The 27,845-nt window shown below is 34.3% G+C and overlaps 1 protein-coding gene across 1 annotated transcript in view; it reads left to right on the forward strand.

Annotated features, from left to right (window-relative positions):
* Positions 1–27,845, forward strand: part of LOC121381607 (polycystic kidney disease protein 1-like 1) — a 246,383-nt gene that overhangs the window by 46,346 nt on the left and 172,192 nt on the right. Inside the window, exon 6 of the mRNA XM_041510943.1 lies at positions 14,765–15,093. Within this exon, the coding sequence (XP_041366877.1) occupies positions 14,765–15,093 (329 nt within the window). The remainder of the gene's footprint in view (positions 1–14,764; positions 15,094–27,845) is intronic.

Genomic DNA, 27,845 nt, shown 5'->3' on the forward strand with positions numbered 1-27,845 from the left:
TCCCATATCTTACTGTTCTCCCACATCTTACTGTTCTCCCATATACTTACTGTTCTCCCATATACTGTTCTCCCATATCTTACTGTTTTTCCATATATTGTTTTCCCATATCTTACTGTTCTCCCATATCATACTGTTTTCCCATATCTTACTGTTTTCCCATATCATACTGTTTTCCCATATCTTACTGCTTTCCCATATCTTACTGCTTTCCCATATCTTACTGTTTTCCCATATCTTACTGTTCTCCCATATCATACTGTTTTCCCATATCTTACTGTTCTCCCATATACTGTTCTCTCATATCATCCAGTATTGTAGGGTACTATGTATTTAGGGGAAATGATACTATCGCATGCAGCACCACTATATTTGGCAGCGGTAGACTCGTTAGTGGCATGACGTCACTAATGATAGATTTTGCGCTGAAACATACACAGTTATTCCATCTGTACTATAGTCATAGTTCTTTAGTTTTCAAAACATGTTTTTCATATATAATTTTTGTTTGTGTCAACATAGGGAATAAAAAGATGGTATTCTGTGAAATTAAATAAAATTCTATAAAAAATTGTATGATTTAAGGAGACCGTGGTGTGCTTCCATGTTAGTCCTAAAATAGATGGCAATCACAGGACTGCTATTTTGCCTTCGTATTCAATAAAATATCACATATCTTAGTGTAATTTGTTTGACTAGTTTGTCACTTTTGACAGGCAGGTCATTTTATGACACTTGTATTAGTACATGCAAATATGTGGGAATAATGACCCAAACCTACCCACACCCCCAACCTCAATCACCAACCACACCCACCCCACCCACCATCCCCATCCCACCCACCATCCCCACCCCTCCCCTGCCCATCCTGCAACCTGACCCCAGTCCCAACCACAGCCATAATTGAATTTTTGATGAAAAATAATGTTATTTGTACTGTTTGTGCTTTTAAGAACAGCATTGATCAATCCAATAAAGCTGTTTTTAAAATAAAAGTGCTAAAATTATTTATAGTGGAATTATAATTAATTTTTATCTATATATTTCAAGCTCTGACTAAAAAGGTTTCATCGGTGACAGTACATTTTTATTATCTCATATTGATTTACTCACCCAACATTACAATCTGTGCAAAAATTATAAAGGTGTAATGACTTTTAGATCCTGTATACAATTATATATAAGTAAATAGTCAGTAAATGCTTTAAAAAGTCACTTTTTCCTTTAGTTCCAATGTATTTAACCGGCCTCGGTGGTGCAGTGGTTAAGCTATCGGACTACAGGCTGGTAGGTACAGGGTTCGCAGCCCGATACCGGCTCCAACCCAGAGCGAGTTCTTAAGGGCTCAATGGGTAGGTGTAAGGCCACTACACCCTCGTCTCTCTCTCTCTCACTAACCAACTAACAACTAACCCACTGTCCTGGACAGACAACCCAGATAGCCGAGTTGTGTGCCCAGGACAGCGTGCTTGAACCTTAATTGGATACAAGCACGAAAATAAGTTGAAATGAAATTAAATGTATTTAAAAACTGTTCAGTAGTAAAGCTATGTACTTGTATGTCTCCTGGGTATCATTTTAAGCAACACAACTAATGTTCTTTTTATTGCATTACAGAAAAGTTTAAAATTAAATATTAAATAAAACATGATTAATTCGACTACACACGGAAAAAAGGAAACGTCATTGTGATTCATACACCTATTCACTTTATGGCCTGTGGATCAAAATTTTGTCCGGTAATCTTTGATTTTTTTGTTGATATTCCAGTAATATAAGGATATCTTTATAATATATGAAAATTTCAAGAAGGTGTAATGACTTTTAAACTTTGACCGAATAGTATCATTTCCCCTATCCCAAGTTTTCAGCCCTAGCAAGATTTCTGTTTGTTCACTCCAACAAACTTAACACATCCTGCTTTTTCCTGTTTTTTAAAATGCCATAACATATTTTAAATATAAAACATTATATACAGATCTGTGCATTTGGAATGACCTTTGGCCAAATTATTTCACATTTCATATGGCTGTTGGAAGAAATTATAAATTTGAATCTATGGAATTATTTAGTCAAAATTTGATATTGAATTACTACAAAACATGATGTCCAGAATGCATTAGTTATACTATATAGAGACATTCATATACTAAGCAAGAAAATGTAAGCAAATTGTAATTTTAATAATGTAAAAATATTTTATTTGCTGAAAACCTTTTAAAATGGTTACAAAATGAGGATAGTCCTTTCAAGTACCCAGTTTCTTTTAGAGGTCATTAAAAAACAAAGAAGCCCATTCTTTTACATGTAGACTATTGGTTAATTTGTGTTTGACTGTATGTAGTAATAACTGAATGCTGAAACACTCATAATGTTTTCATTTGTCTTTGTTTGTTTCTACACATACAAAAACCTCAGACCAAACACACTCACAGAAATGTTTCATATGCCATTTGGCAGAAAGGAAACCACAGCGGAAGAAACCTGACAGTAAGGTAGTACTCAGGTGGCCTCCAATGAAAAGTACTTTTTGGAGTTCCCATTTGCACCTGTACTCCATAGTGGGCATTCTCCCACCTTACAACAATACACAACTCAGAAGAATACCAAAGGTGATCCAGTATCTAATTTCAGACATTAACCAGATATGGAAAACAAATGCTACCAAGTTGAAGCTGGAATGATTGTGCCAGTTGAGTTTACCAGTAAAAAAAAAAAAAAAAAAATATTTCTATAAAAAGTATTTAATCTTATTCAGTGCTCAAAAGCTACCATGTTGAACATCATACAGATTATATCATGATTTTAATGAAACTTAAAATACATTTTTGTTCCTGCCTGGAATATTAATTGTTGCACCACCGATACCGTTTTGTTTTGTTTGTTTGTTGTTGTTGAGTGTTTTTTTTTTTTTTTTTTTTTTGCTTTTTTGGGGGGGGTGGGGGAGGGAGGGTTGATGACCATTTGGTAACTTGTCAGATATAGGTGTCTTGTATTCACAAGGATGTATTCATGATGGACTATGGCATCCACTTATGACTTAACACCAAACACTTTTTACTTTTCCAATGGCGTTAAAACGTTTGTGGATACTATGGGTATTCATTACATTACACCAAAAAAGATAATAGTACATGTAGGCGGAATACTTCTATCAATTTACACATTTTGTCCAACCTAAATGTCTAAATAGTATGTCTTATTTTGCACAGGAAGGAAATGTTTTTATTTAACGATGCGCTCAACACATTTTATTTACGGTTATATGGCGTCAGATATATGGTTAAGGACCACACAGATATTGAGAGAGGAAACCTGCTGTCGCCACTTCATGGACTACTCTTTTCAATAAGCAGCAAGGGATCTTTTATATGCACCATCCCACAGACAGGGTAGCACATACCACTGCCTTTGATATACCAGTTGTGGTGCACTGGCTGGAATGAAAAATAGCCCAATGGGCCCACCGATGGAGATCGATCTCACACCGACCGTGCATTAACTCTCTCCAACCTGGACAAAATTTTGCCCACCAGGTTCCAAAAACTGGCTCCTTTTGTGAAATGGAGGAAATTAGTAGTGGTTCATTAAAAATGATTATAACTTATTAATTATTGGAATAATACCACAACATGTAATGAAAGATTTATTACTAATATAATTTTCTACAATTGTAAATATTTGTAGTGAAATTTTTTGAAATTATAAATGTTGTACATAAATTTGAAAAAAATAAATACACACGGTAAACAAATTTTGCCACATTTCTACTCGCACAATGTTTTATTTGTCAGTTACTCTTTATGCAAGTCCTTTGTGCACTGAATTTTGAAACTCAGCAATGTGTGGTACCTTTCAAAACAAGGATAAGGACACATAGGTTTATCACATTGTTTGCAGATATACTGTGTTTGATGTCGACCTTTTGGAACTTTTCGATCCGAACACACAACACAATCCGGAAATGCCTGAGCTCCACTTTTTGTCTTGTTGTTGTTGATCCCGGTGAAATGGCGTTTGTTTTCCAGTCTTGTTGGAACATCGTCAATGCTGTATCTTGGCTTGGCAGTTGTGGCACGATCGTGTGTTGCTACAAGCGACGAAATGATGGAAAGACGTAGTTTGTATTTGTCCAGTTTCACACCTGGATGCAACCGTTTCCAGACAACTGTGAAATTCACAAATGCCAGTTCCAATAAATAGAGGAACACCTTTTTCCACCATTTTACTGTTCTGTGCACACCAAGATAGGTCCAAATCTTTTGATCCAATAAATCCACTCCACCCATAAACTGGTTGTAACACTCGATAGCTTTTGGTTTGTTGATCTCTCTCCTGTTGTTATTGGCTGGGTCCCTGCATCGAATGTACTTGATCATCATACGGGTGTTGTTGATGGTAGACAGCACATTTACCTGCTTCTTGTCCATCCAGGCAATGAATAAACACTTGTCGTCCCGAACAAACATTGGGTCGTCTCCTTTTTTCAACTTAGCTCTCTGTATTTGAGGCGGAGTTCCGCGTCGGTTTGCCCGTAGAGTGCCGCAAGCTCCAACACTGCATTCTGATAAATCTTTGAACAATTGTGGTGAAGAAAAAAAATTGTCCATGTATACATGATGTCCTGCATCCTTGACAACTTCACACAACTGCATGACAACTGAATTAGTTAGTCCCACCTCTGTGTTTTGTTTTCGTCCAACATACATAAACCAGTTGTAGCAATATCCTGTCGAGGATTCACACAGTACCCATGCTTTCAGTCCCCATTTATGTGGCTTCTGTGGCATATACTGACCCATAGATGAACGGCCCTTGAATGCAATAAGGCTTTCATCCACAGAAAGTTCTTTCTCGGGGTAATAAATGTCGCGAAATCTTTCAATCAGTTTATCAACAACAGGGTGGATTTTGAAAGTTGGGTCATGGTTTGGATGGTCTCTTGGAAGGTTTGTTGTGTTATCACACACATGGAAAAACATCCATATTATTTGCCAGCGATCACGGCTCATGATCTCTCGAAATCCTTTCATTTGGGTCAATGCATTTGTTGACCAATAGGAAGCATAATTGGGCAACTTGACAGCGCCCATGAACAACAAAATGCCCAAAAATGATTTCATTTCAGTGTTCACTACAGGTACCCATCCACGTGTTGTAGAACAAGGCGGTAATGTATCTTTGGGGTGCTTTTCAAAATACTGTTCTGCGTACAAGTTCGTTTGAATTGTTAGCATCGAAATGAAATCTTCGTCAAGAAACTTACAAAATATTTCAAACGCAGTTTCTGTTCCATCTGTATCGAGCAAAACGCCGGTCCGTTTGTCGAATCGCGGAAGCCAAGAATCCTCAAACGAATCCGATAATGAAACACCTGGTGTCGGAACGTCAACATCAGATTCCGAAAAATCTTCACTATCCATTTCTCCATCGATATCACTCGCCATAAAACCTTCAAACAAATCTTCATCTGAATCGCTATCATCAAAGAATTCTCTCCAAATAGCATCTTCGTCGGCCGCCATGTTTATTTGGGCCAAAAAAAATCGATTCGCGATAAAGGATTTCAACAGATAAAAAAGTAAAAAAATTTCATGTAAGCATTAGATTTTTCGATACAGGAAGGAAGTTGGACCATTCATCCGTACATGCGCAGAAGGTAGCTTATAAATAGTCTATACAGGGCTATTTATAGTAATCAGGGAATACCTTACTTCGATTGTCGAGTGAACTCGACAACCGGATTTCACAGTGAAACGGCTAAAGTCGAGTACACTCGACAACCGGACGGAGAGAGTTAAGCAAGGGCTGTACCACTGGGCTATTTTGCACAGAATACAATATCAGCATTTGGTCAACGACCACTTAAATCTATTGCCTTCAACACTGGTTCTGACTAGCACTAAGTTTAGTCTAATAAGAACATTCTATTCATGTTGAAATATATGTTACAATGCTTGCCGTAGTGTACTGTGAATTATGATAGTACCTTTTTGATACATAAATTTAAATACCTACTTGTTTTTTCTCTTTTTTTTAGCGATGCCATGAAAATGTAAGCCCATGGTAAACAAAAGAAAATTCACAGTATATACTTCTCTCTATATCACATGAAGATAAATGAATATCTGATGTCAATTTTCACCTTTTCCACATGTATGTCAGTTTAATTTCTGGACATACCTGTGGATAGGTTACACACACACTAGAATATTAAACACAACTTTGGGAATGATGGCCTGTCGCTAAACGAGCATTAAAATATTGATCCCGGAGCAGACATCTTTATGGCTGCTGATAGGATAAGTTTTTATTTGGCTGCTCTGCTGTTTGACTAAACATAATGGCTCTTGTCTGGCCCAGGTTTGTAATTAAACAAGATGCTCCCCTATCAAATTTGTTTATAACACTTGTAGAGATAAGACATTTGCATTGAGATGGGTCTAACCCACTATCTGCTGTGTTTGATACACCTACAGTGTTTTAATCAGCTGCAGTCTGCACAGACAACCACTAGTAATTACAGGCAGTGTTATCATCACACTTGGAATACAGAACTGGTGAAATCCAAAGTGTTTTTCATCTAAAGGTACTTTTGTGCCCCTGGCAAAAACAAAAAAAGGAGAAAAAAAAGAGAAATGTTTAACTTTTTTGTTTTCATTTAATGCCCGACAATGCAATTTGAGGGAGATAAAATTAACACCATCCATCTGCAAGCTTTCTGCTAGAAAATAATCAGAGTGTAGGTAATTAAAACAAAACAGATGACAAGTGCCCCTAATAGGTGGTTATGGATTTAGCATCTAAAATCAGACACTGCATTTCATGTGCTTTGCCAAATTTTAGACAGCAATTCTCTAACTATACTATTTCTAAAAGTGCATCCACTAATTTCCAAGAGTTTAGGGTATGTACTTTTACCCTTTGTACCCTCTGGCAGAAACTCTGATCTGTGCATCTATTCATCCAATATTGTTTCTAGAGCACCACTCAAAAACCATTCAAGATATCTTTGTGAACTATTGTACTCGTACAGTGTATTAATATGGTGGTCTAAAACTAGTAAAAGTGTCTTTTGCTGTGAGAGAGAATTTTTTTCAGTTACCATAGAAACAAATAGCCAAATTCACTATATAATTTACTGTTTCCTGAGCACAACTCCAAAACTGTTCGCGGTAACTTCCTGAAGCTTTGTACACATATCAATCTACTGATCTAGAACTGGTTCTGCTATGAAGGAGTTTTCATTTTCAATATTTTTCTGTAACCATGAAAACCAATACTGTAAAATACTTTATTTTCGCGGAAACAAATATTTGTGATTTAATGAAAATGAGTCAGTTTGTAAGCATTTATTTTTAAGAATTCCCCATCCCTTCCCCAATAAACATGGTTCGCACGGTCTTGAAAAGTGCTTGAATTTAGGAGTTTGAAATGAAAAGTGCTTATTTGAAAAGTGCTTGAATTTAGGAGTTTGAAATGAAAAGTGCTTATTTGAAAAGTCCTTGAAAAGTGCAAAAGTCCTTGAAAAGTGCTTGAATTTCATGTCAGTGCGACTAGCGCGTCATTTTAACGAGAAATTACAGAACAATCTCAAAAGAAATTTAACATTTTTACTTCCGTGTTCGCACTTTCATTCCAGCACTCGCGACGTTCCGCGACCCGAATGTACTCGGCCCATTCCGGGACAAATACTATGTTCCGAATGCCTCAGCCGAGATTTACCGATTATTGACGAGCATAATAGCCTTGTTTTGAGAACTGCAAACAATAGTCAGGCGAGATGACATGGAATCACTTAGATTTTGAAGTTTTTGCAAGCACATGTTCAAATTTAAACATGCCTAGTGGAAAGTGTGTTTTTAACAAAACATGGTGTCGAAAATATGCGTGGATCAGAAAGAGTAAGGACGTGTCAAAGGTCATGTGTTCATGTTGTCGCAAGAATATTAACATTGGCGAAATCGCACGAAAACAGGTTTGTATTTATGGTCCTTGAAAACATAAGGTAGGTCCTTGAAAAGTGCTTGAATTTTATGGGTCCTTGCCTGTATGAACCATGATAAAATAACCCTGAAGTACAGGGTACTGGTACTGATGTCAATAATATTTACATTTATTGTTTACAAAATACTGTAACTTACACAAATTGCTTGGGCTACCCTGTGCGCTTTTTGTAATCATCAAACTTGTTATAAAAAAACGAACCCAAACACAAAATGAAATTTGAAGGTGCAATGCTAGCTCAATTTTGATTTAAGCAATATTTATTACAAACAAAATACTTGTGATTGACCAACAGGCAAAACTTTTTAATGTGAAGACCCAATATGTACTACGAGTATAGTGTCGCTGTACAAGCCCACCCCAGATTTTTTTCACTTCCCCATTTAACATACTGTGATGTATACTTCCGTTTTTTAAACACGTGTGTTGCTTTCATCACCAGCACTTACGGAAGAAAACCATGCAAAATGTAGTATTGTTTATCCTCTTATAATATATTGTCTGTACTTATATATATATTTTTTAAATAATTTATTTATTTAAAGTTTGAAGTGTTGCATTGTTACTACTTGTCCCGTGCAACAGAAACTAACAAGGTCTCGGGTTTGATTGATCAAGACTACATTTTTTTTCTTCTTCTTTTTTAATGTCCAATTTTCGTCAGCTTTTAATTTAGCACGGAATTTCTTTTCACAACTTTTAATGAAAATCGAAAAACGTGAAAATAAATTCCATGTAAAAATAAAATATTTTACAGTAGCCAGAATGACCAAATTCACTGTTTATGTGAAGATGGTGGCCGTAATATTGTTTGTGCCTGGTTGGGGACAAATATATTGTTTTAGCAGTACTCTCAATATGCTTGTGAACATATAATAAGTATACCTACAGCAGGGCATTCTCAAAATTTCTGGATCCCCCACTTCACCAGCTCTGGTAGTCTCATCCCATGCACATATATGGAGAGATGTGATGGTGTTTCGAGACAGCCCCTGAATCAAAATGTTCATATTTATTGAAGTTCCACATGACAAATTCTGAGCGTGAGCAAATTGAGTAAAGTCATGAAATTGAGATAGTCTGCTACATCATGGAAACTGGCCAGTGACTTTCTTAAGCAAGCATAGGGAGCGAAAAATTAATTTTAGGTATCATGGGTGTGAAACAGAACTGGGTGATCTGTTTTAAATGCTAAAATTAAAAATATATATTCTAGACACGGTAGCTTTAAGCTTGATATTTTATGTATATACTACAATAAAGCTCATTTAGAAGTTGTCAACAAGTCAATTTGGGTACACCCTTGTAAAATAAAGAAGTTCAACCTCATGGCTATCTGGACCACTAAGTAAAACTCTTAATTTGTCAACCATTCAAGAAATAAAGTTTTAAAACAATTTTTTTTTTTTTTAAATACCGGTAATAAAAACCCCACCCCATATAATTTATATTTCTGTGTCTGTTTCACCTACAAAAACTGTTACTACCACTAACTAAAAGCTCTTAATGTCAACCAATAAAGAAATAAAATTTTAAAACAAATAGGTTTTTTTTCTTCACATTTAAAAAAATAAAAATATTTGTATGTCTGTTTCACCTATAGAAACCGATACTACAAAAATAATGACTACCAAGATTACTTGCATGCTGTACTCCAAACTAATGAGACTGTTCTAATTATTGAAGTGAAATGTTAGATCGCTGTCTGTTATCTTTGGGTGAGGAGTTTATCTTGTTGCCATTAGGGTGAATGGTTTAGGCAAACTACAGCAGCCCATGCAAAACAATCTGCTTAGGTGTTGCAAACATGCCAAATGTTTCCTTTTGCAGAAAAAAAGCTCATCCATGTTATCAGTCTTCTAAACATTGTGTGGGAACCACACCACCTTTTGCTAAATGTTCATTTTAAGATACTTAATTGTCTTTTCATGTTTTTCTCTATCAGCGGTGGCCATTTTGGATGAGGTACTAGTGTACTCTGTCTTTGTTTTCTTGTGCAGGTTGTAATGGGGGTAAAAAGATAGTGTTGTAGTCTGTGATTACAAAGGTGATACGTGGATGTTTAATGTATTGAGTTTTATCTGGATGCACATTTATAAAAACTAAATTCTGAAGTTAAACTTGTGGCCACAGTGAAAGTAAGTATACTTTTATTTCCAAGACTAGGATTTATTTTTTAACTAGAACTAAATATTTGCACTTTCAAAACATTGTTTAATTCCATTTTTTTTTTTTTTTTTTAAACTGGAGTATGTTAATACTTTTAACTTTTAGATTAAAAAAAAAAAAAAAAAAAAAAAAATCACAATATAGTCAGAGATTTACCATATAAATGAAATAGAACTTAGTTTTAAGTTCAGCCAAAGTGATTGATCAATAATTTTTTTTTAGAACTGTGTGATCCTTTTTAAGATTCATATTAATTTGGATTAATTAACATAATGTACTCTCAGTTGATACTTATTACTTGATGAACACATTCTTTGTATGATACATTTTGTACTACATGTACATGCAGATGATCTGTTTTAACCGAAACTATATGTAGTGATATTGGAATGACTAAAGTACAATGCAGTAGTTTGGCAGAAATGCTTCATGTGCTATTATTTCTCCTGGCCAGCATACAACTTCTGGATGGCAACATATCCATTTCTTGACTTTCAGTGAAAGCTGAGAAAAAATGTAGCAATTCAGCAGATGATTATGACTTAGGACAACATCGTGTTGTGCTGCATAGCTACTAAGTCGTTCTGATAGCACCAGCTTTTGTTGATACTGTTGTTGAACTTTCCTCTGTATGGTGCACTGGCAGGGTCCTCGAAATCTCATCGGTAATCTTTATCTTTATTGACAAGCATCTTGAGTGTCAAGCCTTCAGTCATGTGATCCCAGACACCAAGGTGAACGCTGTGATGGACATTAATTCCTGTTTGATGTCATATTGTTATCAGATTAAAACCTGTTGGTTTCACCCCCACACCAATATCACATTCTTGAGTGACAGCTCGGGCTATAAACAGCATGGAAAGCAGCTTCGTTTGTACAGCCAGGATCATAACTGATTATGATATCAATCAATATCTTTTTTGCTTCTTTTTTCTTTTTTAAAGCTGTTTAAATATGAAACAATTGTTGAAGTAGATTTTTTTTTGTCTGATGTAAAAGAATTATTGAAAAAATTGTTATTGCCATAAAAATAAACTGGTGACATTTGAAAAATCTGAGCAAAATTTATGTAGATTTACTGTAATATTGATTGATTTCAGGACAAGAAATTATTACAGCTAACATTCAGATAAAATTTGGCCTCTAGGTTCTTCAAGACCCAAAACGTAGAATAATTGTCATAACATTTAAAATACAGATGTAAGTTTGATTTAAAAATAACAAAGATATTATTACTCTTGAAAAAAAAAGGTTTGTACTCAACTTTCATCCTACAAACCTATTCGAGTGAACAGAGTGCAAAATTTGTGGTATCACATGGGAGTGATCTATAGACATCTGATTGGCTGCTCCATGGGGATGACCTACATGTAAATGTCAAAGCCAAAATGTTCACTGAAATTAAAACAACAGATACTGATTTTCTACCTTGGAGGTGACATATTACCTGTCATTAAGTGCCTGAAATACATTTTAGTTGGGTGGTGGTGGTGATTTAATTAGGTTTTTTTAAAAGAATATGTATGAAATAGAATACAGCACTTCTGTCACTTGGATACTAATTCACCTTACAATTCACTGGACAAAAACATATCCAGCTTGCTCTTTTTTCACTCATTAAAATCTGTTTTAAAACCGGCTCATTGTAAGATAAATGGTATCTAACAGCCACTCATGCAGTATTTTCTGTACCCACCACCAGACATGACTCATGCTCTTGATATAATTCAGTCTCTTACACTTTCGCCTTTAACACGGGGAAAGGGCAGTTCGACAGCTATAAAATATATTCCATACATTCCACTGATATAGATTGGTAAAAGGATCCATCCTGAAATGGGCAACTTGAGACTAGATTGTCATAATGTACACTTTATCTTGTAATGGAAGAGGTCACTTTCAAAGCAGTAAATTATGTGGTATTGCATTAGACTTACATGTGCTTAGCAAGTCAGATTTTTTAAAGATGGCCACAGTTCTGGGTTAAAATCCCTTATCATAGTCTGACTCCTCCAGTTCTATGTTCTTTGAGGCTACAGCCAAGAGCTCTGTGTTTTTAGGTAATTGATTTTATCACTTCATTTGGGTGAGTTGGTATCTGATAACTGTTCTTTATGAATATTTGTTTGGTATTCATTTGCATTTCAGGTCAAGATGTGTTGAGGAAAAATAAGAATACGTGTGTAATCCGATAACATATAAGTGTCAGCTAATTATTGTCTAATGCTATAGATTGGAATCAGAAGTGCCCATGGATGTTTCAAACATGTATGTTAATGCAAATAATTCTCTAGCAAATACATGACATGTCATTGCAAAGAAATGTTTATTTATAGATCTAAAATTGACATGAACACATTTATTTCAAGTTAATTTAGTCATTTTTAAAGATGTATGAAAATAATTGAAGTTAGAAAAAGATTACATTTAAAGATGCCTAATGTTCTTGATCAAAATATTGGTCATTATGTTGAGGTCCACAATTCTGCACATTTTAAATACTTTTTGACCAAGTGGAGTAGATAGATGTACAAGCACTTTCAATTCTAGGCTACACTGACTATTTTAAGCAGCTAAATTATTTATAAACATTTTTAGAAAGAATTTAATTTGTTCCATTTTTATTAAGAAACTCTTTGAAGAGAATATGTTTACATGATATAGACATATTTTTGGGCAAAACCTAATACTGAGAAATCATTATACAAATCTTTGTATTTTAAAAAAAAAAAAAGGAAAAAAGAAGAATTTGTTTTATTTAATTGTTACAGAGATAAAAAGAAAAAAGAACAAGAAAAAATCCCACAAAAAACTTTTAAGGTGACTTAAGTTTTCATGACATGGACAGTAATATTTTTCATTTGAATCCCTTGTGATTACTGAGAAATAATTGTCATGATGATGTTGATACTAAGTATCAATGATTTAAACATTAGAATATGCTGGAGTTAAGAGGCTTGACATGTTTGAAACTGAGTTGAGAGATGACAGTCACAACTGAAGTCTCCAATCATGTATGGAGATGGTTTTAAAAAGACGGTACACTGCCTGAAGACATCCCTTCATCTGGTCTTTGATCTAAAGACTTTATGTAAACTCACCGACTTCATCACTTGAGCTAAAACTGGCACGTCTGCCCGAGACATGCTCCCAGTTCGGATTCCATGCCTGTTTGGATTTTGTCTGATCTAGAGCTTGAGTAGTTTTCATTAAGAGACTGTACAGCGGGTTTCTTTCATCTCCTTCGTAGTACACTTCATCACCTTGTTTTAGAGAGGAAGTATCAAAGAAAGTTGTTGTACCTGTTTGTACACCCCTCTGAAGGACAGTAACAAGGTCTCTCAGGTGGAATATTCACCACACACATGTATCTAGATCATTTCTGTCTTCTTTATCAAAGTCTGTATCAGTCAACTTTTCAGTGGCAAAAGTATGTAATTGTTTTACTTTTTTCTTTTCTTTATTATCACTTTTAACAATCTAACAGTGTTATCCAGTTGCTATCTTTTTTCATTATTAGAAAAAATCACCCATATTTTACCCCAGAAGTTAAGTCTTTAAAATAAACATGCAATTTTGGAGGAGGAACAGTGTGGTCAGTTGTTTGATCCAAGATGTCTGAATAGTGGCGATGTTCCAATGATCGATTATAATCGAAAATTGTTCAGTTTGAACTTAACAATGTGATGATCGATTATGAAAATCCATAATCGATCGTTTTGGAAAATGTTAATTGTAATTGTTCCTCCATCTTAGATAATGGAATTGATGTAAATATATTGGGGTTGGTGTTTGTTTTGATGTGCATATAAAGAAAAAAGATATCAAATATTATAAAAGATAAAATTATTGATTTGTAGGATTTATGCCAGTGAACACAACAGATGCATGATGTTTATGATTCAAATCCTTCTTATGTTCACATATAATGATTTCCCTAGAAATTAGGCAAGGCATGATAGACCAAACACTTTTGGGGCATTTTCACCATTTTTGGGGCACTTGTTTTTCATTAAAAATACAATTTAAAAAAAACAAAAAAACATTAATGTAATTTATGTGTGCTTGCTTTAATAAATGAATGGCAAAAGATATAAAAGGCATATTTTATTAATTAATAATACCTTTTTTTTGTGTTTTATAAAGGCAATTTTAGAATTAATTACTGAAAAAGGCTTGTTTAATCTCAGGGCCGCATGGCACTGATTGAGGCAAGATGGTGCTAGACTATTGAGACATGGTGCTGCACCATGCTAAAACAAGCTAGGGAAAACACTAACATAATTCTAACCGATTGTTTATTTGAAAGTTGATCAGTTGGTGCAAACCAATTATAACTGATGACCATTGATGAAATTCCAACTGTTTCCCAACACTACTGCATAGTCACTGAAATATTCATTCCAGATGATATAAAGTACATCCCTTTACAAATATTGTATGTGAACATTGGTTTGTAGCCCATTGTAATAGTGCAAGTCCTTCTTGCACCCACAAACCCACCTTAATACCCAGCATACAAACAGAGATGAAGACAAAATGTTTGCGTATATATGTGTAATAGGGAATCTGATCTGGTGTGTTTCAGATGTAACCTGCAAGAACAATATCTCCACCCTGTCCACCCAGCTGACAGTGTCTGTGATCTTGCCAGCACCTCGACATCTTCAGATAATCCTGCTAGATGATAAGGAAAATCTTCCGTCCTGCATCCCTGCACCGTACAGCAACTGGCAGGAAGGCGCCGTCATCTCGGTCTTTGTCAACTCATCAGTGTCTCTTGAAGTGTCCGTGGCTGTGGGAACCAACCTGACGTTTGTGCTGCGTTACAGAGGCTCGGCTACAAATGCGTTTGAGTACAGGTCCTCCGACGGAAGTCTGCATTGTGCAGGGTCTGATTGCAGAGGTGTAATCCAGGTAGGCATGTCATTTCTAAATTTTAAAAATATTATTTTAGATTTCTTCTAATGTCAGTCTGTTTATTGACCATCAACGATGAGGTAGTCTGATGAATTTTACTTCAGCATTAAGTTTGCCTATGGTCATCTGATAAACAGTGATATGAACCTAACGGCAAAAAAAATTAAAAATGCTTCAAAGATAAATGGTGACCAAGATGAGGTATTTGAAATTAAAAATTGAATTTTAATGTAGTGTCAGTGACTGAAAATGTCCAGTTGTATATTTCACTGTGGATTTCCCCACCTCAAACTAAACTTTTTTTTTTTTTTAATATCAATTTGTTTATACATTTACTGTAAATACATAGAAATCATTTCATCCCTGCTTATTGGGATGATTATATATGTTTGCTCTGGATAACTGCAAATCTCTAAGAGATTTGGAAAAACATCTTTCAACTAGATAAATTGTAGTAACGTGGATAGATTAAATTGATGAATTTTTGTTTTAATCTTAATTTTAGGTAATAATCATAAATCATTATAAAAAGTCATAGTTAATAATTGGCTGGGCATGCATTGAAAATATATACAATTTTTTTTTTTTTAAATGTTTCAAAGTGAATATTTTACAGCTATGGCTGTTTGATTATTCGTCTCTGAGTCAATGTTTCATTCCTCTAGGTTTTGACGTGTACACAAACAATGATAATTTAGCCTCGGGCCTGCACTCCACTAGTTGTTGTATTACCCTGACACTGCCATGTAATCAATCTAACAGAAATTATAAGTTTTGTATATAATCTCATAGTTGACATACCATTTGTATTTCAACTGATAGGATAGCTAGTGTACTGGTGAGTTTATATGCTCCATATTCTTTGTCTCTACCCGATTCCAACTTGAATAATAGAGAGGGTAAATATTCTGTATAGTAATATTAATAAATTCAGTAATATTAATGTATTTTATCTTGTTATAGTTGTAATACTACATTCCCAACCAGTGTCAAGCATAGACTATCATACTTTACTTTTGACACATCTATAAATAAGTCACTGAATTCATTTTTAATTGGAGGGAAAAGCACATTTTCTCTGTCATTAATTTTTAAAAACATTTGCAAGGTTTATTGATGAACACATCGGCATTCCGATAATACATGTATGTAAAATACCGACCTTGAGCTGAATTGCATTTAAGAGTTTTGTTTTATAATTCTTATATTTACTTTTGGAAACTTTTATTTTTAGAAGGCCTCATAGTTGAAGAATAATGTTATGTATAAAACACAAATATGCATGATCATATTGGGGGGTATTTATGGTTTTTGATGCTATTTATCCATAGCATGGAACATTAAGAGTTGAATTTATGAAATAACAAGACACATTTTTTAGTCTTCATACTTGTAGTTTTCTGGATGTTTCCTTTTTTTTCACAATGCCTAGCTATGAGCTGTAATTTTGTGTATAGTTTTATCATGAACAAATCAGGTTGACTTTCATGGTTATTTACCCATTATTAACAAAGTTGGGCCCTTGAACTTTGGAGATACTGAAATGTGTTTCCCAGACTTATTTTTGCAATGCCTCCAGATATTGAGCAAAAACGTTTATGTATAATTTTATCATATTCTGTTACATCAAGACAATTTACCTGTTTTGTACAATTATGGCTCTTGAATTTAGGAGATGCAGAAATGTGTTGGCCCCTGTAAGGCACATGTATTGCTTTAACAGTACTCTCAGAATTCTTGTTTTAGATTTCAACGTCTTAATTGTCAACAAAATAAAATATGTGTGTTATTTTATCATAAATTATTATTAAATATACATGACCATTTTGGAAAGTTGCACATAATTAGAGAATAAACAAATTTGGTAATTTAAAAAAAAAAATTCTACATGTAGTTTTGCCAATGATTAAAAGTGAAAAATTATTAAATAAAATAAATCTTTGAAATATTATATAGATACAGGTAGAGCCATGCTTTTAACCAGTAAAGAGTAGGCAAATTTATACCAGTACATGACAATAGAACAGGTAGATTGAGGGGGTTGGTTTGACATGGTGTGCTGGGTATGTACATGACAATAGAACAGGTAGATTGAGGGGGTTGGTTTGACATGGTGTGCTGGGTATGTACATGACAATAGAACAGGTACAATGAGGGGGTTGGTTTGACATGGTGTGCTGGGTATCACTGTAATAAATTACCTTATTATTCTTCACAGTTTAAAGAAACTGTCCTAGTTTGCTTCCACTGTAACATGTATCTGATGACAAATAAAAAAAAAACATTTTCTTTTTCAGAATATCAGTATTTGTGAATAAAATATTTTTATGCACCCAAATTGGATTTTACCTCTCAATAATTTCATTTGTTCGGAAAATCTTTACTTAGAAAGTAAAATGAAAGTCTAAACTGCTACAAACAATAGAACGATCAGAAATGGACAATATATAGACTCTGATGTTCTGAAAAAGAAAATGTATTTAATTATAGTCATTAAAAGACTTGAGGTCCTGTTAGTCAGCACTACCTTGTAACAGCAGCAAATTCAGGTCAGTCCTTTAAACAGAAAACAAGGTGTTACGTGTTAATATTTTCTAATATTTTCTGTGCATGATAACCAGCACCCCAGTAAAGCATTTACACAAATGTCTATTATGATATGTAAGATCAGGTTCACAGACATTTCTTGGATGTATAAAAAAAATATATATAAATATCTCAGTAGACTCGGTTCCACTTGTGCTGTGCAGCTTGTTTGACCTTTACCGAAATATTCGGGAATCGGATCAAGCGGGCAGAAGGTGTTGCAGATTGCCAACAATGATGGCTCCTAAAAGCCAGTTACAGACAATAGAAAGGTCAAAGGGAAATGCATCTCAACAGTTAATAGCAAAAATGTTGCCTTCTTTTATCTGCATATCTCAAATGAGGGAGGAAAAAATGGTTGTCTCATAATTTTTTCCACCTGTTTGTAACACTATACCTTAAATCAGAGTACTTATATGTTAAGGGTGTGGTCTCAATCTGCTCATTAATCATAGAGGTTACACTATGGCATTTTCCATGTGACAATAAGGCCTTTAAATATATAGATCTATATCACATTTGAAGTGATAAAATATTCATATAACCTATCAAGATACTGATATCAGTTTACTTCATGTTCAAGCAACGAATCAGATCAATTATTGTATAATATTAATGTGAAACATATATAATGTTTAGTTTACAAAGAAACCTATGTTCAAATTCATGTGTTAATACTGTTATTTGATTACATACAAGTGCATAATTTTAATTTAATACATGTATGGTGCACTGTATAGTTACTACCGTATAACCGGACATTTTTGTGGTCTTAATTTTTCGTGGTTTGGGGTATAAAAACATTTCAAGGTTTCTTATTTTCGTTGTTTGCCAAATCTGAATTGAAAGTGATTTTATTTTCGAGTTTTAGCAAGTCTAGTCGCGAGAATACTTGCTATTGTTGATTAAAGTTTCACTTCGGCTGCCAGTTGTTGGATACTACCGAAGTGTAAAGTTAAACAATAGAACAGTCACCTGTAGCCTAACTGGCCACTGTGATACCCGGTATGCTATTTGACAGACAACTGATCACAGTCTTTGATTTTGTGTAAAGTCAATTACGACGTATGTGTGAACAAAGCACTTAAGGACACCATGAAGTCTAATTTTACCACATGGTATTCAAAGCGGGTTTCCCTGGCTATGAAACACGGCGAAGTTGTAACGGACATCAAGATCGAAGTGCGTACTTTGGCGATAAAACAAATTCATGCAAGGTGGATTATGAAAGTTATGGCAGAATTAAAAATACGCCAGGAAATGTTGAAATCTGCTTTCATCCACCCCAGAACCTCTGATGCAGTGTGGGCGGACATTGACAAAAACAATATACGAAATTAAAAAATATTTCATTCTACAGACAGTGAGATTCACGCAATAACTTTTTTTTAAATTCTAACTTGTTGTTTTGACTATACTATTCTCTTGTCGTATCCGGTGGACTGCGCATGACAGGAAATAAAATGTTCTGGTAAATTGTCAGTGTGTTACGGTTTGCACAATAAATATTTTAGTTAGAATTTGTTGATTTTTTCAAATATTTTCAAGGATTTATATTTTCGATGCTGACTACTTACCCTCGAAACCCACGAAAATAAAAATCCTCGAAAATTTCCGGTTATACGGTATATTGGCAAGTCATTCAGGGAAGAATCAATAGGTAGCCATTTAAAACAGCTCGTATTATGTTTGTAGAATATTCAGGTGGCTGTATAGGACAGTTGGATGGATACTTAACAGAGGTGGCTGCAAGGCAGATTTTATTGTAGTAACCTGTACATGAAATAAAACCCACTGTTGGGTTCCCTTTGTGGATCTTCAATGATGTTCCAGTGATTGATAATGATCAGTTTTGGCTTATAAAAATCCATAATCGATTGTGTGTGAAAATGTTAACTATAATTGTTCCTCCGGATGAGATGATAGGTAATGATGCACACATGTTATGGTTGATCTTTTTGTTCATGTGTATGTTAAAAAACAAACCCCATGTAAAATAGTTATTAAAGACAGAATTAGCCATTTGTAAGGTCCAGACCCTGGTGAATACATTATAGGATCATGGTCCTTATAATATGTCATTCTAACTGTGATCAAAGTTTGATCGGTTAGTGATACCCGATTATAACTGATGATCCATGATGAAATTCCAACTGATTGCCGACACTAGTTTTCATTAACTTGACACTAAATCATGATCAATACCTTTTTTCATTCAGTATACAAAACCCAACATTGAGTCTTTCCATTTTAAAATGTTTTCATTCATTAGCATTACATCAGTAATCCCCTGTGCATCCCGCCTCCACAAAAAAAAAAAAAAAGAAGAAAAAAAAGTAAGAAATAGGAACGTTTTTCTCTCTCTCTAGATTTAAGTTCATGTGTTTACAATTATTTTTTGTTCTCTTAACTGAAACAGAGCAGGTTGTTCTTGAGTGGTGACGTTGTCTAAGTGTCATATAGACACATGTAGGCTGTACAGGAATTGCCTGGGGTTGTATAGCTTTATCAACCATGAATCACTACAAATGTACATGCAGCATTTCACATTGCCAAAACACTGGCAACATGGCAACTATTTAAAAAAAAAAGAAGAAGAATTCATTGCTATGATCTCAGGATTCTCAAGTGAAAACTATGTGCTTATTTGTCTGGTGTCATCTTATATCCGGAGTGTAACATGTTTGCTTTCTCAGTCATTACTGTTAATAGTACCATACACATGTAAGTAACTTGATGCTATTCTTAAAACAACTACAAAAAAGCAGAAAATCAACCTGAATAACGATTATTATCTATGTCCATGTAGGTCTCTGTCTCTGTATGTCTGTTTCCGTCTCTGTATGTCAGTGTCCATCTCTGTATGTCTGTCTCTGTCTCTGTATGTCTGTCTCTGTATGTCTGTCTCTGTATGTCTGTCTCTGTATGTCTGTCTCCGTCTCTGTATGTCTGTCTGTCTCCGTCTCTGTCTGTCTCCGTCTCTGTATGTCTGACGCTGTCTCTGCCCATCTGTGTCTGTGTGTCTGTCTGTGTCTGTCTGTCTGTCTGTCTCTCTCTCTCTCTCTCTCTCTCTCTCTCTCTCTCTCTCTCTCTCTCTCTCTCTCTCTCTCTCTCTCTCTCTCTCTTTTTCTCCAAAAAGATTGTTCCTTTTTTTTTTCCTTTTTCAAAAACAAAATATAGTATTATGAAACAAAGGCTGAAATTTTTTCAAAGTAAACTGAAAGATCATATTGTTTTACTATTGCATAATATTGTAACTTTTAAGCTACAATTTCATAAAATATGTCTTGGTTCAGTTAGTGAAATCAGTATCTTTATAGATACATATTTGTTCTTTTTAAAAAAAGTTTACTTTTTGTTTCTGTCATGTTTGGTAGCCATTATAATGAATAACTAAATAAAAGAATAAACAAATGATAGACTGTAGAATAACAGACACATGAATGGATAAATGAATAATGTAAATGGGATGGATGGATGGATGAACAGACAAATAGATGAATCAACAAATGAATGAATATATTAACATTCAAATGAGTGAATTAGGAATGAACATTACTTGAAAAGGACTAGTAAGTTCATATATTGTATACTAAGTCAGATTCCTAGCTTAAATATAAATCATGTCACTCAATTATTTGTATGTATGTGTTGTGTGGTGGTGTGCTGTGATTCACTGTTTCAATTTCATGCATGCTGCAGTTGTCAATAAACTCTACATCCTGGTTTAGAAGAAAGCTCATTTTCACCTGCTTCCTTAAAGATCATTTTCAGCTACTGCCTTTTGAGATATTGTTAATGGTATCTGAGATAGCTGAACTGAAAGAAAATACCCACTAGATACAAACTAGTTTGGGCTATTGTTAATGGTGTCCACGACATGTGCATGAACTGAAAGCCATGTCCAGTATCAGCTGCACTTGTGTTTGTTCTTAGCAACTCTATACAACCTGTGGGAAGTGGAACAATCTGGTGGAGGCAGTGCTGTTTGTTTTTCTCTGCTAAATAGGAAGGAGTGAATTTGATCATGTCTAAAACCCAGATGAATACCATTACCAAGACATCGCCATGCCCCGGCCCCGTAGCAGGCCAGCTCTATGTTCGGCCAGTAATGGTGATTATCTCCGATGTTGTTAGACCCATCAATTTAATTTAGCTGGTCACATTTCTGCTTTGGATAAGCTAGTGGACATGGTTTTTGCAGCTTTTGCTTCAATTGCATCTCGCACGTAGATGTCGGTAATGTAATTACGGCCACGAATATGCACGATTGATCATGACTTGGAGATAAACCACACGCTCTTGGAGGATATTTCCAATACGAGTAAAATTGCTTTCATTGATTGCCCAGAGAGACAAACTTTTGTGCTGAAAAAGCAGATGTTTCATGTTTCATGTATCTCGATAATTTGGGGTCCAAAGTCGGCTAGTGTACCAACCAATCAGCTCTAACGACGATCGATGGGCACAAACGGTTATTGATTAGAATCACTTTTGGAAACGCCAAGATTAACAAACTTGAGATGTCTTAAACCTCTCAAAGATTTCACTGTCTTTGGAGATATTCAAGTCGAAACGTTTTTATTTGGCACAAAGATTAATTTAAAACCCTCTCACAAGATTAATGAAATACCTGTATAGAATGCATTTCATATTAGAGCTAAAATGTTTTATTTCACATCCTCGTACCAAAAAATCAGATTTGTTGTCATATGTAATAAAGGCTGTATGCAAAAGACATACTACTTAAATAACCCAATTGACCAATCTATATTGGTTAGACTTTTATTTGGTGGAGTTCAGAATAGCACGGCAACAGATGAAACTTGATGAACAGGAATTTTCTTTGAAAATGTGTAGACAAAAATTCCATTTGTCTTTGTCCAACAAACTCTAACAGAACAAAGGTTATCCAATTTGAAAACTACAGTATGAATCTTGTGATCAGGCTGTTCTGTAGATGTACCTATATAGTCTGTCCCATCCTCCTACAAACATGGTTTTTCTAAATAATTTCAGTTTGGTCAGAAGTATAAAGAATTTATGTAAAAGTGTTTTGGGAATAAATCAAAAATACTATTTTTGTGTGCAGTTTAGAACACAATCGGCTCAGAAATAAATAGCTTGTAGTAAATTCCACAGTTTGAAATAAACATTCCCTGTGGGAATGACTAGAGAGAGTCTTAGCATTTACCCCATCCTTTAAAAAAAAACAAAAAAGTGTTTAAATGTCATCTTAGCATTTACTTCCCTGATAACATCATGGACGAGTCCTCAAAAGTGTTATATATTTTCTAACTTTGATCAATGCATTATGTCATGCATTATTCTGACTTTGGGTTCTGCTTTAACTGAGTCATTCATACCAGATATGGGTAAAAGTTAAATCAGTGATCAAGATAATGGGCCCATGATGAAAGAGAGAAGAATAAATTGATAGGAAAATGTCTTAGTCACCAGGCATTTATCCAGGCATTCTGTGGGTCCGAACATAAGACCCTTCACAAAAGAAAGTGGCACTACTGAAAATTCCCAATATATATATTTAATTATGTCATTTCTATGGCGTTAATTTATCAGTGGTGTATTGCATCATTCAGTGGCATGAAAACATATTTCAAGTATGAATTACTCACGCTAATTTTTTCAGTCCCATCAGTCATGAGATCCTGGTGAAATATCCTGCACAAATATCTGTTTACTATTTTTGTTTGAATTATTTTTGTTGCTTTTAAAATATTGAAATAAGTGGTGGGATGTTTGATGAAGATTAATAAATCAATTTATTATCCAGTATGACCCACGTGTATCATAATGATTTCACGTGCACAACGAATGACGTAATTTTGTGAAGCAATGTCATAACTTAATGCAGCTTCCCCAGTGTAAACGCTTATCAAAATGACGTTGTTTCGTCATCTCTTTTTAGTTACGTTTGAAACATTTTGACATGGTTCTAGCTTGTTATTCGTGAAAATAATATTTTGGATTACACTCGTGCGTGAATCGTTCGTGAGCTCTCGCTCAGATAAGACAATAATCCGGACACTTGTTTCGTAAAATCAGTAAGACACACAAGCTCATGTAATAATCTCTATGTGTTCTGGGTGTTGTTAAACAAAACAAATTTAACTATTGAAATAAGTTTTATTTATTATTAGATAAATAACTTGTGATATGTTAAAAAAACTAAAAACAACTAAAGTAAAACAAAAATTCTTTTTGAGGAATAAAATATTTTTCTTTCTTTAAAAAACCCCAAACATTAAATAAATGGTATCGCTTATTTTCAGTTTATAGTGTTTATTTTAATTAACTATTATAAGAATATTTTGTGTATTTATGTGGTTTTTTGTTGTGTTTAAAATAATAGTAATAAAAGTAAGAACTTCACTGATAGATACACGAGTGCAGTGTGATTCGTAGCTAGGATTTGGTTCTTTCTTGTCCGTTCAGCTCTCTTTCACTCTGTTGATCAATAATTTCTTCAGTAATGAAATAAAACGGTTTCATAAACTGGTACCACGAGTTGGCACGGACATGTGAAATTACCAGTAATATTTACGTTACACTGTAAATTAAATGTCAACACAAAATATTATTTCAGCATATTTGGCTTTAATTGCCCTATGACACATGAAATTTGTGTTTGATCCGTTTTAGTTGAGTATTGCAGTTGTGAACACAAATGTGCTGATCAGCTACAGATAGGGAAGGCTGTTATAGATTCTGCAGGAAGACCTTTCTGACGGGCTGTCTAATATGATATCTCAAGTGTTGATAAAAAAAATCATGTATTGTGGTGTACTTTAATTTGATGAGTTTTGTCAATCTGTGATACACATCAACATTTCACGTGTCATAGTCGGAGCCCTTGTTTGAGAAGTAGATAAAGATGAACTGAAATTGTATTTGGTGGAAAATTGGTAAATACACATAGATTTCAGTTTTAACAAATTCTGATGACATCAACATTTTATGGAGCAGGATTTAGCTTGTCAGAGTGCTAATATGAAGTGCATGGGTCATAAGATCCATGCAATTCCCTAGATAGACATATTGTTTTTTTTTTCCATCCCACGACCGTTTTATAAAAATCTGGTCAGTGTTTCCGCCAGAAAGACATTTTGGGGTATAGCGGTATGGAATTGAATGCAACCACAGTCAACAGAGGTATGGTGGGCCTCCTCCCAGAAAGAAAATGGGTTAAGTTTAAAATTAGGGTTAGAGAAATCATACAGTAATGATAACAGTCGAAAGGTTAACTTAAAATATCTGCAAAAAGTTTTGGGTATGGCACCATACCCATTTTACCCTCTGGCAGAAACCCTGCTGATTTGTACTCTCCTGTCTCAGGTTCTATGAAGTGGGTTTGCTTTGAAGAAATTGTGTCATAATTACAATTTTTTTTGCCATACAATAAAAATGGGAATTAAAGGGACATTCCCGAGTTTGCTGCATTGTAAGATGTTTTTGACTAATAAAATATTTCTATGATTAAACTTACATATTAAATATATTTTCTTGTTTAGAATATCAGTGTCTGTATAGTCAATGTGTTTCTGGTAGTCTTAATATTTGTAAGAAGCTCAAACTGGCTTTTGTCTTCAAATAATTTCGTACGTCGAAAAAATCTTTTTTAGGAAATAAAATTATATTTAACCTAGTACAAATATTAGAACGATCAGAAACATATTTAATATACAGCCACTAATATTTTATGCAGAAATATATATTTGATATGTAATTACAGTCGTCAAAAAGTCTCTGTTAGTCAATAACATCTTTAAAATTGCAGCAAACTCAGGAATGTCCCTTTAATTTTTGAAACAAACTCTTATTTTCAACATTTTATACTTTAAAATAAGAATTTAATCTTAATTTTGCAAATACATTTGAGTAACAATTTACTGAAATGTTAATGTAATAATCAGCATATTGAATTAGCTTTATTGTAAAACAGTTTGTTTAAAACTAAGGCTACACATGTTGAAACAAAATTCATCAGAGTACTACTATTTTGGGTTTCACTACCCATCTGAGTCATGCTTGACTCTATATTTAAATATATGCATGAGCTATATTTGAAACATGTAACTAGTTCATTGTTTTATGATATAACGGAACTGTTCCGAATACACACACCCATAACTATGCAGTTCACATAACAACACTGCTTCAGGCTGCTACAAACTACATAATTTGAATGCCAATCATTTTTTGTTGTTGTTTTTTTGTTTTGTTTTTTTCATTTCAAATTAAATTGAAGACATCCTATGAAATTTAAAAATTATTAAATTTATTTTGCCATACTAAAATAGCTGAGGATATTTTTGGATGCTAAACTTGTTTTTCTGGATTCTTAATAAAAACTGCTGTTTGTTTCTTAATAATTGGAAGAATAACATTAAACACACCAGCACTTTTAGAATATCATTCGATTTATCTTTTCTTCCACAAATTAAAAAAAAATGGAACTAAAGAAAAAGGAAATAAAATGTTAAAATATTGTAAGTGTATTGTTACTTTTCTGAATATTGGTGGATGTTCTGAGATACGAATTGAACCTGTTTTTCTTGCTTTGCAAGCTTTTGTTAGTAAAGTTGTGTAGTTTGTATTAATCAGACAAATTCACATCAAGGATGAAGTCTGACCTCCCCATCTTTTAACTCCCACTTGGTGCTTTTGTTTATGTTTTCTTAAATTCTTAAAAAATATAATAAAAAGTTTTATTTGTAACATTCTTGCTAATATCAATTTAGAGCGCTGTTCCCTCCCAACACCCCAATTTTTAGCATTTTGCTTATCCATGCCATTAAAGTATAAACTTTTATATTATTTGTGACAAAGGAATTTATAGGTCAGCCACTTGGAACAGTTAATTACATTAGAAATAGAAAAAAAAGGGGCATGACTGACTAATTAGTGTGGGGGAAGTGGGCAAAACCCCCCAAAAACCCAAAACAAAACTCCACAAATTCCACTGTTCCCCCCCCCCCCCCCTAAAAAAATAAAGAAAAAAATAATCTAATTTTAACAATAAATTATAATGTATTTTTAAAATTATAAACACTTCAGCAATATTCACTAACAAAAACAGTATTTTATAAAACCATCAGAATTCTAAAACATCCCAGTTACAGAAATATCTAAACTTTGTTAGCCATTTTATTTATTTAGTTTCTATGGCCTTCCCTCTTTGGTAGAGGGGCAGGATGTAAACCAATGGTAAAGCACTCAGCTGATGCACAGTTGGATCGATCCCTGTCAGTTGGGCCCATTGGGCTATTTCTCATCACAGTCCATGCTTTACAGCTGATGTACATTTAACAAAGGCCATGGCATGTCTGTGGGATAGTGCTTGTAAAAAATCCCTTCAGGGCACATTTTGTTCAGTATGATGTTGCGATTGGCTACACAAGTTTCAGAGTTTGTTACACAATTTTAAAACATTAAACAGTAGTTGCTAATCAATTTTCAATTGACTAGAAATAATGCTTTTGAAAACAAAAATTTCCTTGCCCTTTCTGCTAGTACTAATTCAGTTTACTAATATATTTCAAATTAAATGTATCCATTCAATAAAAATTCTCTCTTTCTGTCCTGGACAGGAGATCTGACACAAATCAGAACTCGTGCCCAGGATGGACGTGCCTGAACCTTGGGTGGATATGGGCACATTACTAGAGTTTTCCTTTCTTCCTTCCTTCCAGTACTAATTGAAGAGTGTAGCCCATGTGGATTTCCTCATTCATTATCTGTGTGGTCTTTTGCAATATGTTGTACACCATATAACCATAATTAAAATATGCTGAGTGCATCATTTCTTATTTCCTTTGGTAGGACTATTTATTCAACAGAATGCCAAAAAAAACCCAAAACCCACCTAAAAAACTTTAAAAAATAAAGTTATTTGGTTAAAGCTGTACTCTATTTCATGAGAAAGAATATGCAGATGTTACACAAAACTGATATTAAATAGCAGGAGGTGTGTCTTCTTTTGATGGCTTTTAAAAACAAGCTGTCCCATGGAGAAAACTAATGCCATTAATGCAATTACATACACTAACGCTGGCATGCATTTCATCAGACGTTTGTGTGTGTTTCGTGCCAAATAGTGCTTGAGCCAAGGCCAGTCTTGGAAATGGAGATAACATGGTTTG

Source organism: Gigantopelta aegis, chromosome 9, assembly GCF_016097555.1.
Source record: "Gigantopelta aegis isolate Gae_Host chromosome 9, Gae_host_genome, whole genome shotgun sequence".
Classification (NCBI taxonomy): Eukaryota; Metazoa; Mollusca; class Gastropoda; order Neomphalida; family Peltospiridae; genus Gigantopelta; species Gigantopelta aegis.